The following is a 19,699-nucleotide window of genomic DNA, read 5'->3' on the forward strand; positions in this document are numbered from 1 at the left end:
TCAAACTCACCTCCCCTGTGTCTCACAGCTGTGTCCTATTAAATTGTCCAAATTGTGTGGGTTTTTACGAGTCTCTGCTGAGGAAATTGGTCTTAATTAAATCTTAATGGCGTTGTTTAACAATGTGATTGGAGAATTATTAGATACCCCCGCTGTATAATCTAGCTACACCTGAATAGGTTTCTATATATTACAGGAAAAGCCTTTTCTTTAAGAAGGTAGCCTGACTGGCAATGTATTTGTGGCACAGGTCCAATGTTTTGGGGAAGGGAGGGACCACCCCCTTTCTTTTGTATTTGTGGTTATGTGTGTGTAGATGAATGAGTTAGCGTGAGCGGTAGGTAGTCTCATCTCTCTGTGACAGCATGCTGATAAAAGTAGCTACAGCAGCTACTTTTAGTGTGTCTAAGCAGCCCCGTTATGAGTAAACTGTTAGTATCCAGCTGTACGCTGTGCTCGCCACCTCCTAAAGGAATAAAGCGATGTTGGTGAAACTTTCCGATGCCTTTCTGTATCTCTCCACTGTGCTGAGTTGGCCCAGATGAGAATGCTAGTTACCAGCTTTGAGCCAGACTAATGTTAGGAGCCACGAATCTGATGTATATACAGAGCTCCATGGACAGCACAGGCAGATTATTATGAATGTGCACCATAAGCACTAAATGGCTTCGGTCATGAGTCATAGCCACATCCTCTCGTGATGCATCCTGCTGCATGTCCCACCTGTTACATGAGAAGGGTGTCCTTCTTCTGCCCAGTCGCTCCTCCCCAAATTACCCCACCCCAACCCGCTCCCCACCTCGCCCCAATCATAGCAAGCGTGCCAGTGGGCAGACAGTGCCATCATTCAGCTGCTTCCTCTTCTGCTCGGCTAAACACTGGGCCTAAAGTGCAGACGGCAGCGAGAGCGGGGAGGTGTGCACTCACAGACACATGCAAAAACACACATGCAAAAAGAAAAAAAAGAAAGAGAAAAAAAACCAGACTACATCACACATACACACTTGCTCCCTTTTGCACAAAATCTCTCTGTTTCACTCGCTTACTCTTGCACATACACAGACAAATCTCCTGCGGCAAAGCTGTGGCAGCGGGCCAGAGATCTCATCTGCATGGGGCAGAGCTGGTACCTTGATGGTGGCTCGTTAGGCAGGCCAACACAAATTTCATTAACCCCGAGGTTAACACACTCTGGACTTGTGTTTTTTCCAGTGCTTTTTACTGACCTATCAACCCGGCCTCTTTCATTTCTCAATTCTATATCCGCATCTGTTAAATCTTACATGCAACACTTAGGAGTCATGAAATGCACTGTGGGCATGTGAATGTAACACATGCTGAGTGTGAAATATCTTTGAGCTGTTTTACATTCTGTCCAGCAGCACTGTGCAATTGCTTTAGCATTAGAAAGAAAATGTGAAATGAATTGCAAGAGGAAGCCAAAAGTGTTACTGAAGAAATACACAAATTCTGACCGTGTGCAAAAGAAAATGTAATCAAATTCATGTACTGAACGTATCAAAGGTGTAGGGTATCATTTCCCTCCCTTAATCCTTCTCTTGTCTCCACCTTTAACAGGCAGATCCCACCGCGTCCGAAGCACATCGAGGATGCAGTCTGAGCTGTTACGGAAACACGGTTTATCCTGGCTGCGGAATAAGCCAAAGAAAGAGAGATTTACTGGGTTGGACAAATAAGCTGTGGGGCAGATTCATGGTTGAGCCTGTGGCAGTTACCACCCCAGCTCCCAAGACGCAATCTAACAGATTGCCACACGGGTATACTTTTATGACTCAACCTCTGAAATGGAATAAGATGTCAAATTAAATGACAGTTTCATGCGTAATGTTAATTGTTACATTTAATTATCTCTCAATAACGGTGAACGGAGGCAGGAACATTTTAAGATTCCATTTTCAATTTTCAGATCACAGCAAACGTCCACCTGGAAATTGAATCATGTGCTTGTATACCTTCAGAAACAGTTCTGTGTGGGACGGCGAGAATATAAATTGCAACAGTAGTCCGGCTACAATTTCATAACTCAATGCTTTCAGATTTTACTTTGATGAAAAGTGCCCAAGCTCTTTCACAAAGAAACAAGATACCAAAGTGGAAGCAATCTCTAAAATCCCAACTACCCAGCTGGGTTCACACCTGTCCCTCACTTCAACATGCTCAAACCATTCACTTGATGCAGACCTGCACACTGCGCTCTCACTGGGCTCTACTAAATTTGACTAAAAAAGAAAATACACCTAAGATATAAAACTATAAAAAGCTCCATAACTTCTTTTTACTAAGCAGAGGGTGTATATCTCTGTTTGTTTGGTTCTTTACTAACAACTATCAAAGTGCAAGTGGGCACTGTGGGTAACTGCATTATTTAGAAAGCTGAAAAGGTAGATATATTATTATATTCACCACTACATGAATAAAGGATGAATAAAAAACTGCTATCTATGTGTTTAAGATTTAAAATCCCGATAGATCACAAACTCACAGTGTGATAATGTCTCTATAAGTGCAGATATATTTATTAAGTTACTCATTTTTTATACATTTATATATTTTACCTCATTATACAAATGAAGATGCTGTCATTCCTTTTGTGTTAAGGTGTCGACTACTGCTTGATTGAGCCGAGGCTCTCAACAGAGACGACAGCATTCTGTCAGAATCTTGTACAGAGAAGTGAAACCCCACTACAGTTTCAAATAATACTGTTCCAAAGGACCATTTACATTTTAATTTACTGATAAACATTTACTTTAATGTTGTTTTAATTGGACATATTTTTATCTAGTCACTTCTTTATTTTTTTGTTTTCGGTGATTTCAGGCCTCCACGTTAAAGCAGTGTCTGTTACCAGTTTGGCACAAGAGTGACCAACCATAAGAACCTCAAGAGCTAAAATTAGGAAAAGTGACACCGGAGGGCATGGTTACCATGACAGCGAGCCAACCTGAGCCTGCCGCTGCCGAGATACAACAACAACAAGCTAAATCAAACTTTATGCCAAACTGCAACTACATCTGAATGCTTGAATGTGATTATGTATGTGACTTGGTTAGTTTTTTTTCCCCTCAAGATTTATTACATTTTTATGACTGTGCATCTATAAGATGCGTCTGTTTTAATTTCAAATTCCATCTAGATATTTAATAGATTCATGCTTCCTGGAAACCTATGAATGCACTTGTCTTCATAAAATAAGCTCCAAGCACCACATGCGCCTTTCCCATATGTTGTCTCCATGGGCAACCAAGCAGTCAAGCTGTTGAAAATCCTGAGATTTTCTCCTCTTCGACTTCCTCTTTATCCACGGTGATGCAAGGAAAGGTATGTTTGGATTATGTGCTGTTCGACACACACAGGCACCACATCTGTGTGTTTATATCAGGGGTGGTGTATGCACATGCATGAGCCACCACGTGTGTAATCGCAGTTAATCAATAGAGGGCTGTATGCAGCAGCAAGCTTTCCCCCTTTGCCTTCTCGCCCATCCCAGTGGACCTGTTGAAGCTGGAAAATAGGGGGGCTGCTGTACGACTGGGTGGCCAGGTAAATGTGGCACTCATCTACTATGCACTGCTGATTTACCTGCCAAAACACATCCTAATTAAAATTCAGATTAAATAAAGGCCAGTTGGGCCAGTGTGCCGTCATAAAACTATTTAATTATACCTTTTGGCTTTTGTCATGATCATAGGTACAACAGCTAGCATGGCTTTCAAGAAAATATCATTAAATGCCCAAAGTAACACTCATATATTTACAACTGTTTCATTATAATAAAGTTATATTTCTTTGACTGGTCTATTCAGTATATCATAGTCAATCATCTTATTATAAGCATAGAAAATAAAGATTGTTGTGTTTGTAGATTAAGAGTCCACAGGGTCAGAAAAAACTAAAAAAAGTCTACTCATGTTTTATCCCTCACTTCACAAGCTACATGTCTTATGTGTTTATAGTGACAGAATCAATAGTTCACTTCATGCTTCCACCTTACAAGCTTTAAAATCACAAAAAACTAAGTGCACTGCCCATCGCCCTGTTGTCACTGGTCTATCACACAGATCCTGTATTTAATACTTTAGTGGTATAATAATTCAGCACAGCTGTGGCTGACTTAGTGCTCTGAATGACGACAATCCTGAACCAAAGAGGCCTAATGACACTTTTAATGCAGATGCGGTCAGATCGAACATGAGCTGGTCTTTAACATGCCAGCACTCTGCGCAGGGTCCTGCGCCCATGTGTGAATAGCACAGTTAATACTCCAGTGAATTCCCAGTGAGCAGGTGGGCGTCACATGTCCTACCTCCTGCCTCCAGCACGTAGCTCTCTCACCGAAAACAACGCATTTCCACAAGTGACAAAGTATCTCACTCTAAGTAGACCAGTGAAAAACAGCTCAGATAAAATATCCAAACGTTCTAACGTTCTGGGGCGATCGTGGCTCAAGAGTTGGCAGTTCGTCTTGTAATCGGAAGGTTGGCGGTTCGAGCCCCGGCTCCGACAGTCTCGGTCGTTGTGTCCTTGGGCCAGACACTTCACCCGTTGCCTACTGGTGGTGGTCAGAGGGCCCGGTGGCACCAGTGTCCGGCAGCCTCGCCTCTGTCAGTGCACCCCAGGGTGGCTGTGGCTACAATGTAGCTTGCCATCACCAGTGTGTGAATGGGTGGATGACTGAATGTGTAAAGCGCTTTGGGGTCCTTAGGGACTAGTAAAGCACTATACAAATACAGGCCATTTACCATTTAATAATTTGGTTTACTTATGCCACGCAAAAGGTAAGTCGCTGGGTAAAACCAAAACAGAATCTTGCTCAAGGCCATCAGCACCCACTGAGAGTGCTTTTCTTTCTCTGCAACACAAAGACTCTCATCAGACAGAGTTCATCCTTTGTGTTTCCATGTTCAAACTGGATTCTCACTTTTCTGCTTTTTTAAGAAACTATCGGAATACTTCTCACAACATTAGTCACAATTAAGCAGGAATGGCCTCAGCTGGGCTCTTCATGCTTCTGTTTCTCATAACCCTGCTTGTCATCAGGCAGTAAAACTTCATCTAGTGGATGATGAAGAACGAACAAAAAAAAAAAAAAAAAAGGAGAAGGAGAAGGAGAAGGAGAAGACTGGGTCAAGATAAATCTAATTACCTCCAAAATACAGATGACCAGAATGGAAATTTGACAGTGTCATTTCATATTGAAATAATGTCGGAATCAGGCCAAAAGTGAAATTCCATTATTTCTACCTGCCCCACCTCACTGCTAAGAATCAATTGAAGATTGTGTGGGGAAAAAAGAAAAAACTGGCAGCCCAATATGAATATTTACACACTTCATAGAGCCCCATTTCCAGTAATGGCTACATCTCACTTAGAAACCCTTAGTGCGAGAAGGGACATGTTATTCATAAGAGGTTAAGTAAGTTGACCTGCTCAGATGCCTACTAAAAAGGAAGACAGTCAATTAGACACATAGACCGGCACTGCAAGCATAACAGCTTCCTTCCTCACCAGACAGCCGCAGCAGACACGTCACAAAGGCAGTTTATTAAAGGAACCCTTAAAAAGATGAGCATAAGAATATTGAAAATATCTGTGTGCGCTGAGGTCCGTGATTTCACTCAATGAAAGGAACTGTCATGCTCTTGGGCTAATTAACGCAAAATCGGGAACGACACTGCAGCAATAGCAAAAATAAATAAATAAATAAATCACAGGTAGTGAAGAGCTTCCATATATGTGAACACAGGTTATGGATACAAAATCATGAGTGTGAATATTTGCAATAAATGTAACCTTTGTGAAAACAGCAGTTTAATATGCATTTTTTATTCCTCGAGTGATCTGCAGTATACCTGCAGAGTAGAATAATATTTGCTTCATAAGAGTCATTTTAGGAATACTTTGCTGGGCATTTACACTCAAAACCCTGACATAACTTTACAACTAACTTAGCAGCAGTAAATAAATGATATTGGGCAGTCTCCAGCCCTCCATATGATTCAGGATTCTCATCATCACAAAACTATATCTGGTCTATCACTGGGAAAACCCCAGCACTGAGATCAGACACAATGGAATGATCCTTGTGTGTCAGTCAGCCATGTGTGCATGTGCACGGACGGTGCCCACTGTTTCAAGGACAACATAATTATTGCATATCACTTTACACAGACAGCTGCAAGAGATACAGGCACACCAGCACCCAGCGTTAAATCTGAAGTAGGCTCGCTGGTGGTGTATTAGTTCCAGTACTTTTTATCATCAGCCATTCCTGTAATGCTCAGCATCATCTACTGTTACAGCCAGCCGCTACTGCTGTGCACTGTGGATAAACGCAATCAAGCCTTGGTAATAAGAAGCACAACAGCAGCAGGTGGAAATGTGCCTCTCACTGCACTGCCCACCCTCTAATATTTTTCAGGCATTGCTGTGACCTCTGAAGCCACCTTCACAAGCACCACTTTGATTATTAATGTTGAAGGCGAGGGCCTGGCTTTCGACCTGGACAGATAAACAGGTGCTTTTTTCTTAGCCTAGAGAAAGAAAAAAACTCTGGCTAATTTATGAGACATGCTCTCACTCTCTCTGTGAGAGTGTTACTTGTTGTTGTAGTATATCAGGTTCTACCCATCACAGCAAACAAAAGAGAGCAATGTGTCAAAGCCAGAAGAGCGGTTGTTTCATGAAAACATCTGAGCTACAACTGTGTAATTGTTTAGAGACTGTATGGCATTAAAATCTTACTTTTCCTACCCATCCTACAGGAGCTCGCCATTCTAGGTGTTAACTTTATAGCAATGTTACTTTAGTTAATGATTAAAACAGTTTTCATAAAAGGGCTGTTAAATGTTTTTTTCCGATACTCCTCTTAGAAAACTTTGACGCATGAGACGAACAGACAGGTTTCTCTTAACAAAATCTACCTTTTCCGTAGTTGAAGTGTAGTTTGATAGTCTTGCCCTGGTTGATGTGCAGGTAAGTGAACCAAACCGCCGAGGTGAGCAGTACCAGCAGCAGCAGGAGCTTGAACTGCTTCCGGATCTTCTTCACGGGGAAGCGCAGCATCCTCGCTGAAACATCCTCCGGTAAGCGCCCGGTAGATGGTTAAAACGAGTCCGGAAGGCTGCTGACTGTTCGGGCGCTGCTGTGTTGTGTTTCTGGGCTGTTCGCGGCTCTGCTGAAGGACTACCTCTCCCAGTCACAGCGACGGCATCCCTGCGCGTAAATGGCGAGTGTTAACTACAGCCTCAATGCGCGTCTCGTCCCCCCACATCCACGGGGTGCCAGCAGCGCCAAACTCGTTGTATCCTCAGATCTGGTAGCAAACACCTCCGTGGCAGTCATCGTTTATGAATGCGCTCCGTTGTCTCCCCTCCCCTACACGAAAACCGCGGGTTCAGGCTTCCCTGCTGGAGTTTTACAGGCGTCCGAGGGGAAGCGGAGGAAAAAGGGACTGCGGATCAAAAGCCGCTGAGTTCTGTTAAGAATGCGACCGTGGGAATAAAATAGCAGTCCGGCGATAATCTACGCAAATCCCCTAAAGCTCAAGGCCATGCTGACACCACGACGGTTTTATCGGCTACTCGAGGATCATCCACGACCACGGCTTTAGCGCAAAGTATCAAAGAGTAAGAGAAGTGTAGTTTCCGAGAGGAGATGTGCTCGCACGTAGCATTTCTGCAGGTGGGTCATCTAATCTTTTTACCGCCGAGCACAAATGAAGTGAAGTGGCCGTCAGTGAAACGCGGGCTACTGCCAGTGAAGCCTGGTAACTGGACTAGGAAGGGGGGAAAGGTCAGGGTGGCAATCGGCCAAATGTCACAACCCTCCGCGCTCCATCTATTGTTAAACACAGCGGACACGAAGAGCCTGGCTTCCAATCGATGGCAGCGCGTTCAGCTGGAGCGCGTTTTTATTGAAGTCCGGGGAGAGGAGGGGCGATCAGCTGTCATCCTCGTACTCGGGTGGGTTTAAAGCCCAGCGACGGGTAAATATTACAAGATGCAGATAAAAAAACTGATCCATGGCGGCGTAACAAAGGTGGGTTACTCAAAAGCGACTGTGCAATAATTTGAGGTCCGGGGAAGAGATGCCCATGTGCTCCGGTTTCTCCGTTGTCTTCACGGCAGGTGCATTTGTTTTTTTTTTTACCTCATTCTCCCAAAGTAGGCTAGCAGCACTGTCCGACAGCACAATTAACACAAGAAAGAGCACAGGCAAGCGAGCACCTCACCAGGATTAAACAAATAAGTACAATACGTGGCACTGCTGGGATGCACTACCTTGTGTTGTTTTTTCTCTCATGAGCTTTTTTCCCATGAAAACGCCGCAACAGCATCATCAGACCTGCGTGTCAACGAGCACTGGGAGTAAAAAAAAAAAACAATAATAATAATAAAAAACAGCTGAGGTCCAGGAAGGGTGTCGCGGAGAGCCCAGCAACAAGCTGAGGAAAAACCGGGAGAGAACATGGTTTTGTTTTGCTACAATGAAGGAGGGTATCTCCCGTCCCTGCACAGCTCAGTACGCCCATCAATTGAGCATCTTACGGTGCAGAGCAACCTAACGTGAGAGGACGAGGAATGACAAGACCAGTGTCCAATTATAAATACGCCATGGGCTCAGAGGAGGCGGGTCGACTAGTTTGCCTTCGCCGTTGCTTGGCACTCACACGATCCAGCATCCAATAGCTGAACGCACATCCTGAAACTTGTTCACCGTTCCTGTTTTACCATATCCCCCCGAATTCAAGGACCCATGTTAATTAGATGAGCAATGATTAGTCGCTTTTCAGGAAATGAAGAAATAACTCGACAAATGAAACCGCTCAAATGGCCTTTGGAAGATTAATTAAACCACTGTGCACCGAAAAAGGGGGGGAAATCACATTTTATTCTAATTTTGGTGTTGGGTTTGTTAATTCCTTCAAAATTGTATTTCTAAATCAATTAGTTTCAGTAACACTTATTGCATATTTTTTCTGATTACAGCACACATTTTAATTCCTCGGCTGGAGATAAATTTCATTTGTTTGCCAAACTAAAATGAAACAACGTCCCAGCTGTTTCAAAGAAAGGTGATTTGGTCGGAATTACGATTTAAAACATTAATCGTAAGCCTAATACTTGAAGCGGAAGTGAAAAAATGACTAAATACTTCAGTCATGTCATTACGAGGCTGGAAACCTTGTGATCCATCTTTGCAAATTATCTAGACAGCCTTTGTGTGTGAGCTGAGTGGCGACACCCTGTAGACCAGTCAGGACGCACGCTTGACTGCCCCCCAGTGGTCAACGATAAAAAGAAACTATAATGAACATAATACTAATTTTTAAAAAATAAAAGAAACGATTGCATATGTATAGTTTCATGACTTGTTGTTGCTGTGAGGGGCTGCTAGTTATTTATATCTTATGAGTCCATGGTGTATACGCTTGTGGTCGTATTTAATAGTTTAGCTACAGATTTCCTTAATAAAAGTGCTCAGAGGGTCTTTTTTGAATTCAAATTTCAAGTTTTAATCATTGTGGTAGAATTTGTCAACATAACCTGCTCCAGGGAGGCTTTGGTGTACATTTAATAGGATGTCTGGAGTTGACTGCCCTTAAAAACTATTGTGTTTGCATTGTAATACATATATTGATTTCCCAAAATCCTCCCTCTGACAAACACCTCCCATATGGTAATATTTAAAAAGTCTCAAACTAACCCTGAAACTAATAAAACTGAACTAAATCTAAACAGTTTCACACAAACCAGCTCTGGAGAAAGGCTTAACCTAAAGTGAGCTAAAAACAAAAACCTGAAATGAAATAAAAGGGTAAGTAAAGAAAAATACAAAGTTTTATAGATGTTTTCACAAGAAACTAATTGGAGACAGAGGAATATTTTTGCAATTAAGCCAAAAAAACCCCCAAAAAACATTATGTGTACTTAAAAAGTCAGTATGAAAGGAAAATGTGCACAAAAAGAAGGAGAAATTCTATAGCAGAGTTGTCAAACTCATTTTACACCGTGGGGCACATACAGCCCAAACTGTTCTTAAATGGGACAAATAAGTACATTTCCCCTTTATGTCAGCATAAAGATGTTTAAGTACATGTTTTGTCCCTTAAGTGTTTCAAAATAAGACACAGAAGTGCAACTTCAACAGCATGTCTCAGTTTTTCTGCATGATAAATGTGTAAAATTACAGAAAAGTTCTGGTAGCTCGACGCCCAGACTCTCTGTATTTATAAAATATAAAGTTTATGTTAATTCAGAGAAAAAAATGTTTTTTTTTAACCAAAATTTCTACAGGTGGTGAAAAACAGTCATTTAATGGTTATTACCTAATTCCTTTGGTTTAGCTTGAATGGCCATGGGGTCTTTGTCAGCAGGAAAAGTCGCAAAACGTTAAACATCCAAATATTTATGCCCTCCTTCACATTTTTCAGCTTTCCAGTGGGTCGGTTTGGAGTTTTTGCTCAGCCTTATCTTTGACACCCCCGTTCTATAGTTTTGATCTTTGTCAAGTTGGTCACTATGGTCCTAAGTTTAAGTCACAAAATGGGTAAGTCCACTGCTAGACATTATTTAGTGGCTCTATAGTGTAGTGAGTTACACATATGCCTATCAAGCAAAAGATCCCCAGTTCAGCTGTGGGAGTAGACACAAATCCCTTGGGGGTTCTATCAGGAAAGATGTAAAAAAAGAAAGAAGAAAATCTGCCAAATCAAATATGTGGAGCTACCTGCTGTGGCAAACCCTTGTGAATAAGGGAGCAACTAAAACTATCTTCTTCTGCAATAGTTATTATTTCCTACAGTACATACCAGTTAGCATGGCACTGGGATGGTGGGAATAATAAAAAGGTACAAAATCGTCTCACTCTGGCAGGTGGTATCAAAGAAAGGGTTGGGGGAGCTGTCGGTCTGCTCACACCCACACAGCCTGCAGAAGATGTCTAAGTGACAATATCTATGGGTGTGAAAGAACAAGGCATGTACACATGTGATATATGAAATAAAAGGAGTCTCGCATAAACCTCTAGAGAACAAGTCGCCCTTTTGAATGACAGAATACATTAAACATGTTGTTTATCCCCAGCAAGATATAGTTCCAGTCAAACAGCTATAGTAAGACACTGATGCCATTATGAATCTAGATCGAGATCAAAGGACATAAAACCTGTCCTATAATATTATGACCTCAATTTAGTTTGTCCCGGCTGTCCCTTCTGAATCAGTTGGATCACAAACCATAATCCCTTGTCTCTGTGGATTAATAATGTAATCTTCAGCGCAAACACTGAGCGTAAATGAAATGCTTAGGTATTCACCTGGGCCGTATTGAAATGAATGAATGACCCCAGTCAGACATCATTCACGCTGAAACAAAAACTTCACAGCATTCACCTTGCCTGGACTGTTGCAGTGAACATTGAAGGTATTTCATCACGCGCACACACGGGGTTTGAAAGTCACCCAAAGTATGTAATCAAGTAGTTTCCTGTACTTCTTTTTTTTTTTTCCTTTTCCCATTTGGATGCAGGAGATTATCACAGGCCTTCTGAGGGATATTCTTCATTACATTTGATCATCTGACTCATTTTTGTGAGGCTTGAAGTAAAAACCGGTCTCTTTTGTGCTATAATCCCCTGTTTGTCTGTTCTTCCGTTCTTTCTTTTTCATCCAAGATCAGGCAAGCATCCAATGAGCAGCAAGGGACCTTTACTCTTTTAACACATATTAAAAGTGAACAAATTGTCACACAGCACTTACACCTTCATTTAGTGACGACTAACACAAAGAAGAAGGTGTAGACTGGCTGAACATAATCTGAAACATGCAGTCGGTCAGGTTTCACATGTTTGTGATTTCTGTTTTGAATTTAACTTGCAGTGATTTTACTTCTGCAGGAACATTTGGCACCCAGTCCCACCCTGCAGGAATCTCCATGAATCCTGGAGGCAGATGAGCTGGTGTGCAGTGCAATGATATGGACAGAGAGGGTCTGTTCAAGGTGGGGACAGATAGAGGTAGGTATGCCGCTGTTTTATACGGTATTGCAGAAACCGTGCCCATGGGGAACAGTCAAGGCCCAGTACGCTGTGAGGCACTAATTTAGCACTGAAGTTAGAGAAAACTGAACCATAGGGTATAACATCACCAGGAGTTTAGTATGCAGAGGGCATTATCTCAGAATGTGATGATGTTTGCAATTTGAACAAAGAAAACGTGACGCAGACGAGCAAATAAGGAGAAACCAGCCTCTTTGTCAAGGGTGCCATAGTTTTAATCAGCAATTCTACTAAACCAAGAACTGCAGCTTTTTAGGAATTTCTTTCCTCGCACTCACCCAACATCTGCTTGTCTATCTTTGACTGTCTCTGCCCATCTGTCGGCCTGCCTGCCTGTCTGTCTGTCCGCCCGTCCTTCAACCTTCATCTCCTTCAGTCTCTCACAAACACCCCGCCTTGCTGTCCTCCAACCTTCGTTTTTTCCTGGGCAGCACAGCAGCCCACAGGCTTTGATGAGAGGTCTAAGCTAAAATGTCACAGGGATTAAGAGGTTTTGCCTCCTGCATCCCTCCGGATCAGTTCTGGCTGCCCTCTGTGCCTCAGCTTCTTCTCCCCAAAACAGGTGCGGATTGGCATTTCTTTCTGCTCCTCTGTGTCCTATTGAATTTATTTCCAGAGAGGGAGGTGGAGGGAATAACATTCTTCCATGTTTATAGATGAGTAAAAGAGGAAACAGGGCATGAGGAGAGGTCAAGTAAAAGGATGAGGAGGAAACAGGAGATATAAAAAAAAAATCCTTTGAGCAAAATATTTGAGTGAAAATTTGTTTTCTATATTTCAGTTCAGCTTCGATTATTCATTTATTTATATCACTTTGATAAATATTGAATCTTCCTTAACAACAGATGCACAGAAACAGATGTGTGCCCTCAGAATATAAATGCAAAATAATGGAAAAGCTGTCATTTAAAACTTTCAGAACTTGACTTTAATTTTTACATTGAGTCGCTGCACAGAAGATGGACGCAAGCACTCTGCAGCTGTCTTCTGCAGCCATCCAAATACAGTTGTCTCCAAATGAGTTGTCTCCAGAGATGTGCGGCTCAGAGGGGCCTTCACATAGATCGAGCTGTTGCCATATTAAGCAGCAACAGCAGTGTTCTCTCTGATTGCTTCTGCGAAAAGTTAAATAGACCTAAACGCCCACACAAGTCCACCCTCTATCTTCCCACAAAGATTTTTGTCAGCTGTGGAGCATTGCCGCAGTGAATTAAAGAGCAAGCTACAATCCCATGTGAACAAGTGAAGAATCTAAATACAGAAACTGTAAAAATAGCTCTGCTGTCAGTGTTACGTTAGCGGTGAATGTATCAAAGTGTGGATTCTTCAGTGTTCTTAGTCGTGAGCGGTTTATCTGAGGAGAGGGCACGCAATATCAAAGGACATCGTCAATGTGATCTTTGATGTGCTGAATATCGTAGCTTCTTTTTTAAAGTACCAACTGCTTTCATTATGTAGCCACTGAAGAAGCTCAGACAGCTGAAACCGGAGTGACTTCTTCAGTCTTAGAGTCCATCTTTTATCACGAGTGAATGTGTATCTTGGTGCTTTCCGGGAATTCAGTGCTGACAGAAAATCACACAAAATAAAATTCAACCAACTGAATCATCCTGTTTTTGAGTATGAATGTGCTTAGAAAGAAATCTAGGTCATTTCGCCATCATTAATATGCCAGCCAGGTGTAGCACAAAGAGGATTAGAGGGAAATAATGCCAATAGGGCTCTCTACGTCTGCCTCTCCTTCATTCTGTCGCTTTCTCTCAAACCAAACAATCACACTTAAGTGCTCCCCGCTGTACCTCAAAGAGCATTTCCATGACAAGCAGTCAAAATTTGCAATAAAATATTTCTGCATTATACCAAGCTTCAAGGATGAGCTTGTTTCAAACCCATTAAACAAGAAACACTTCTCAAATTTAACTTTTGACATTGCATAAAATCATTAAAGTAAATGTCAGCACAGACAATGTATAGATTCCCTGCTCCCAAAACTCACGGGGAGGAGTTTTGAGCAGCAAACATCGCCTGATTGAGGAAGACAGTCATGAGCCAAACTGTGCCATTCACAAATGTGAATCACTGTATATCTCTGTAAGTTCTCAATATAATTTTGGCCCGTCTAGTTGTTGCTCTGCACCCCATTCTCATGCTAAACACACCAGTGCAACTCCACTGCACCGGAAGGTTAACTAGTTAACACAGAATGGCACAAATAGGAAGGTTGATGCAGAAGGCATAAATTGCATCCGTCTTCGCCGAGTGTAAAAATAGGCTTGCGTCATTTGCCGAGAGACAACTTCTGTTTTGAAAGAACATACTCTCTGCCATTATTATGATCTTTGAATAAAAACACCAGCAGAGATATGGAGCCATAGACAGGGAACACACGTTTGCAAAGCCACAAAAAAACCCATGAATCTACAGCAAAATGTGTGTTCAAGCCTGTTTCAAAGGGATAGCTCTGTAAAGTGTGAAGTTAGGTTACAAAACGTGCTGGTTTGTGTCTCGTTTTCTAGGGAGTCTACATGCTCAACATGGCTATAGTTTTATTCATTTGTATATATCTTTTAAAATGCAACTCTAATTCCAGCATCTGTCAAACTCTGGCAGGTTATGAAGTGTCCATGTGGTAGTCTTGTAAAACTAATCTCCTTATAGTTTGTGCTTTATTTTTGACTGCTGTCATTTTCTTGCATGAGACAGTAAAACAAAACAAACACAGTTCGTCAAAGGTGCATCCAAATCTCCGTCCAACATGTCATGGTCCCTTGGTCTCTGACCCAGGATTTTTGGTTTTTTGTGAGCTCAAAGGTCCTTTTGCTTTGACCATTATCTGTGTTTGCATTCTTTATGAGTTCTTTATTTTTTGCTTTGCTGCTTTAAGTTGATCTCTATGGTATTCCTTTGTATTTCGAGCCCTTAGTTGTTGTTAGTTTTTGGTTACTAAAGATTTTGTGGAGTTTGTTTTCAGTTAGTTCCCTTTCAGTTAGTGATCCTGTTCCCTTCTAAGGAGCTTGGAAAGAAAAGCGTCTGGACTTCTTTAAGTTGCTTGGAGATGTTTCGCCTCTCATCCGAGATGCTTCTTCAGTTCTAGTGTCAAATGGTGGAGAGTCCCAGATTTAAGCTCTGTGGGAGTAACCCCCCTGAGAGGGACAATGGACTCTAGGACTCTCCACCATTTGACCCTAGAACTGAAGAAGCATCTCGGATGAGAGGCGAAACATCTCCAAGCAACTTAAAGAAGTCCAGACGCTTTTCTTTCCAAGCTCCTTAGACTATGATGACCTGGATGACTGAGAACCTTCACAGACATCCTGTTCCCTTTTTTAATTGTGTTTTACTTCCTGTTTTATTTTGATATCTCTGGTCTTTTGTGTCTTGTGTCCAGTTTTACTTCCTTTGTCATTTTCTAAGTAAACTTCTGCTGTGTCTTTTTAGTCCAGGTGTTTCCACCCTCCCTTATTACCTCTTGTGTACATATAGTTTCAGTCACCTCTTCAGCCCCAGTGTGTTTTATGCTTCTATTTGCAGACTTTATGTTATGAAATTTGGTTTCCTGCCAAATAAAGGTTGGTTTTAGTTTATTCTTGCCTGTGTTTGGGTGCTATTTCTGCAAACCTCGACACACTGATCTTCTGCCAGATAGAGAGGAAAAACTGTCATAAGTTTGAAACTGGCTTGAACTTATACCTTCCTCAGAAATGTAAAAAAATATATATATATTTTGGACATAAATGATTATCTGTAGCTTATTTAGTTTAGTTGTAAGATAAGACATCTAAAGTCTTGGTCTTGCAACAATATTAAATATTAAAATTAAATAAGAATGGTCTCTTATTCTCATTGTGTTCTTCATGAGGTCATGTTTTGTTTTTAGAAGTTTTACAAGAAGCACTTTTTACTGTTTTTTTCTTATCTAGCAGGAAGACAAAATCTCTAAAGATTCACTCTCAGAAAATTGAAGTCAGTAACTATCATCAGTGAAGCAGATGTCTGAAGTCTCAGCGGGCCTCGTCTCTAGAGATGAGAGGAAGATCTACTCTGCTGACCACTCAGACCAGTCCACCTCCCTGGATTTATTTGAGAAGAGGCAAAGGAAGTGAAAACAGAAGGGAGACGTCTAAAAGCAAAAACATAGGAAGAAAAAAAGAAAAAAGCACAGAGCATGTCTAGAGGGAATCCAATGAAAAACCTGGTGGACTTTAAGGATCTTGTGCTTCTGATAAATTAAGCTACAAAAGAAGTTTGGGGAAAAAGACGAGAAAAAAACATCACTAGGAATGCAAAACTGGGTGGATGAATTGATGCATGACCACTACATGGTGCCATGGTTGTTACTGTTGTCTCACAGCAGATATGATCTGAGTTAAAATCCCCTCGTTAGCTGGGGTCTTTCTGTGTGGAGTTTACATGCTCTCCCTGCACCTGTGTGGTTTCCTCCAACTACCTTTCATAGTTTAATTACCGAATCTAAACTGGCCATAGGTACGGATGTAGTGTTCAATCAATATAGATGTGAAATCAAGGTCTTGTTGTGTAGAGCATTTTGAGCTGTCATTATACTAGAAAAGTGCTGTGATAAATGCAAATCCATTCAATAATCAAAGATCACTGAAACAGATGAGCAGGAGGAGGCTGCCAGTTTTACACAAGTAAGATCATCTTGACAACAAACTTTCTCACCTTATTTCTCATACCACTGTTGTTGTTTTTTTAACACGCTCTTCAACTTTCAGCTAAAGTGAGTAGGATTGCAACTAAAGAACATTATCTCAGTTAACTTAATCATCACCTTTGTGATTATTTCAGTCATCAGAATTAAATCCTAAAAATGTCATGTTGTCTAGCTTTGCTGAGATTTTCTAGGAAACTTAAATAACACAATTAAGCAACAATGTTTACATAGAAATGGCATGAAGGTGTGAGTTGAAGTTAATTGCAATTTACTTCAACTGCATGACTTACAACCCCCGGCCTATTCAGTGCACATATTCTCATCTTCATCAAGACCGGATCATTCAGCTGAAATCGGCTCTGTTTTTTCATCAATGCCTTCCCACCAGTGCTCCTTTAAAGCGCTTCTGTTTTCATAACAGACAGTTCTTTTTTACCCTGAACTCACACTGCACCAACGCTATCTGTGCCCACCTGCTGCCTTTTGGACTGGTTTGGATATTTAAATATTCTCCTCTCTGTTAGACTCTTCAGACTCCCACTGCTTTCTGGACTTCTAATTTTCTTCCAACTTTCTTTAACTTTTGTAGCAATATTTTTACATTTGCTTTTCTTTTTTTCTCTTTTGAGTTACTCTCATCTCATTGTGCAATCCCCTAACTTTTTCATGTGCTACTTTCTAAACTACTTTTTAACTAAGTAATCATTCCCAGTGATTTTTTTTCAGATCCTTTATAGCAATAGCAGAATTAGCATGAAAATTTAAAAAATGTCCCAAAAACACACTTATACAGAATAGCTAATTATATGGTGGCAACTAAATGCATTTAGCGATGTAGACATGGTCAAGATGACCTGCTGAACTTTAACTGATTATCAGAAGAAGAAGAAAGATCATTTAAATACCTCTAAGGGTGGCATGGTTGTTGGTGACAGGAAGGCTGGCCTGATCTGGCCTGACTGATCTTCCCCCACAATTATCTTGAGGGTTTACAATGAATCCTCCAAAAAGAGAAACTTTCAAGTGAGTGACCGGTCTCTGTCTCTGAATGCGCCATTCCACAAAACTCAAATCATCTCAAACTGCTTCTCTGAACATGATAGTGAGTTTGCTTTACTCAGATGGCCTCCACAGTAACCACATCTCAGTTCAATAGAGCATGTTTGGGATGCGGTTGAAAGGGACAGTTTGGATCATGGATGTGAAACAGAAAAATCTGCATAAACTGTGAGATGTTAGCATCTTGATATAGACTAAAATTTCTAACAAAGGTTTTTTTTTAGCAACTTTTTGAATCTATGCTGCAAAGAATGATTTAGTTCTGAAGACAAAAGTGTTACCTGGTAAAGTGTCTGACGAGCATGTTTATTGAACAGCATGTTGTGTCTTATCAATGAGCTGTAAATGGGTCTTTGCTCAGTATCTGTTTGGTAGGAACTCGGACAAACAGAGAAGAACAGGACATACAATGAACAGGAAAAAGTAAAAAGAAAAAAACATGCATATGACATTTTAAAGTTTTTATTAATGTAATGATGTGTTCAGATATTATTATTTCTATCAGTAATTTTCCTTATCTGCCATACTGGAATCGACAAATAAATTTTTTTGCCCCTGCGTTATCTTCTTGAAAACTGTAAAGTGTGATTTTCTTTCTTTTTGCAAATTTGCAGAAAAACATCAAGGGTGTGACCTCAGTGGAATTTATACAGACTTCTTCTTCTTCCTCTGTTAAATGCCGCAGGCATTTCCCCAATTGTAAAAAAAAAAGAAGGGGGGGATGGGGTGCTGTAACGTTTCTCTTCATTATATTATATTATATTGTATTATATTATTACAGTCTATAGTTTAGCAGTTTATCCTGTGTTGGAGTGATAGACACAATTTTCTGCAGCTCTTGGCACATAGTATAGCCAAGCTTTTTAACAAGAGCACACAAGGACACGCAAGGTCTGAGAGCAGAGGATGATAATGTATTGGTTAATGGATGTATCATTGCTAGATGTACATACATTTTCCACTTGTAATGATATACTGAGACCTCTGACACCGAAGCAGAAAGGAAAACGTTCATCAGAAATGGAGGCTGCTAGAAACTCTCTGTCAGCACATGCTCTTTGGAGAACATTAATGCCTGCAATAGCCCACAGAGCACCATCAAACAAAGTGACCTGTGGGAAATATTAGCATTATGGCCCAACTGAGTGTAGCCTCAGCAATCATAACCCAGAACAGATCACAGCCTTATTTGTCCAGAGACAGGACACAGCAGGGGTTCAAACTGAGTGCCCTATCATGGCTCATTCACCAAAAAAGACTCGAGAAAAATGTGGAGACCAAACTGGCAGGATCCCACAGAGAGTGGAGCATTGTGTGGATTAAGAACATCATAAGAGGAGACATTTGGGCTGGAAGCAGCATAACCAGAAACCTTGGGCGCAGACTAAATCTATGAAAAACTAAAAGCTTTGCTGTAACAAGTAAGTTTGGTTGGCTGTGTGTCTTGTTTTTTTCTGAAATAATAGAGCCAAGGGGGGAATAAAAATCCTTTTGCAATTTGCCATGCTGGCTGCTGAGAGAGAGAGATCAAGGACACTGAACAAAGAGGCAGAGAAGTAGGCAGGGAGAAAAGACGTTCTTGTGTTCCACTTGCAGTGAGACAGCAACCTGTTCAGCACTTTGTAGCTTGCAGTCACTTGCTACTCGGTTAGACTGTAGAGTTATACCATCAAAGAGTTTGCTGGGGCTGCTTAAAAACGACTCTCTATGGCAGGTATCAAAGCTTACAGCACTAATTAGCTCTCAATGTGTAGTTATTTGCTGCAGGAGGCAAAACTTGCATAAACTTCTTGGATTTACATTTTTTATCACTCATGTTGAGGTTAATTGCTCACTTCTTTGGCTTTTAAAGTCAAATTTACATGCAAAACCCAGGGTGAGGAA

General features: G+C 41.2%; 1 protein-coding gene and 1 long non-coding RNA gene across 2 annotated transcripts in view; one reads left to right on the forward strand and one right to left on the reverse strand.

Annotated features, from left to right (window-relative positions):
* b4galnt4a (beta-1,4-N-acetyl-galactosaminyl transferase 4a) overlaps window positions 1-8,558 on the reverse strand; it is a 149,399-nt gene extending 140,841 nt beyond the window's left edge. The window contains exon 1 of the mRNA XM_005471011.4: window positions 6,945-8,558. Coding sequence (XP_005471068.1) covers window positions 6,945-7,086 — 142 coding nt within the window. The 5' untranslated portion in view covers window positions 7,087-8,558. The remainder of the gene's footprint in view (window positions 1-6,944) is intronic.
* A 1,774-nt stretch (window positions 8,559-10,332) lies between these two features.
* Window positions 10,333-16,674, forward strand: LOC112847584 (uncharacterized). The gene is made up of 2 exons (XR_003221217.1): window positions 10,333-12,643; window positions 16,002-16,674. It is a non-coding gene; the product is annotated as an uncharacterized LOC112847584 (long non-coding RNA).
* Window positions 16,675-19,699: the final 3,025 nt, after the last annotated feature.

This window comes from Oreochromis niloticus, linkage group LG7 (genome assembly GCF_001858045.2).
Source record: "Oreochromis niloticus isolate F11D_XX linkage group LG7, O_niloticus_UMD_NMBU, whole genome shotgun sequence".
Classification (NCBI taxonomy): domain Eukaryota; kingdom Metazoa; phylum Chordata; class Actinopteri; order Cichliformes; family Cichlidae; genus Oreochromis; species Oreochromis niloticus.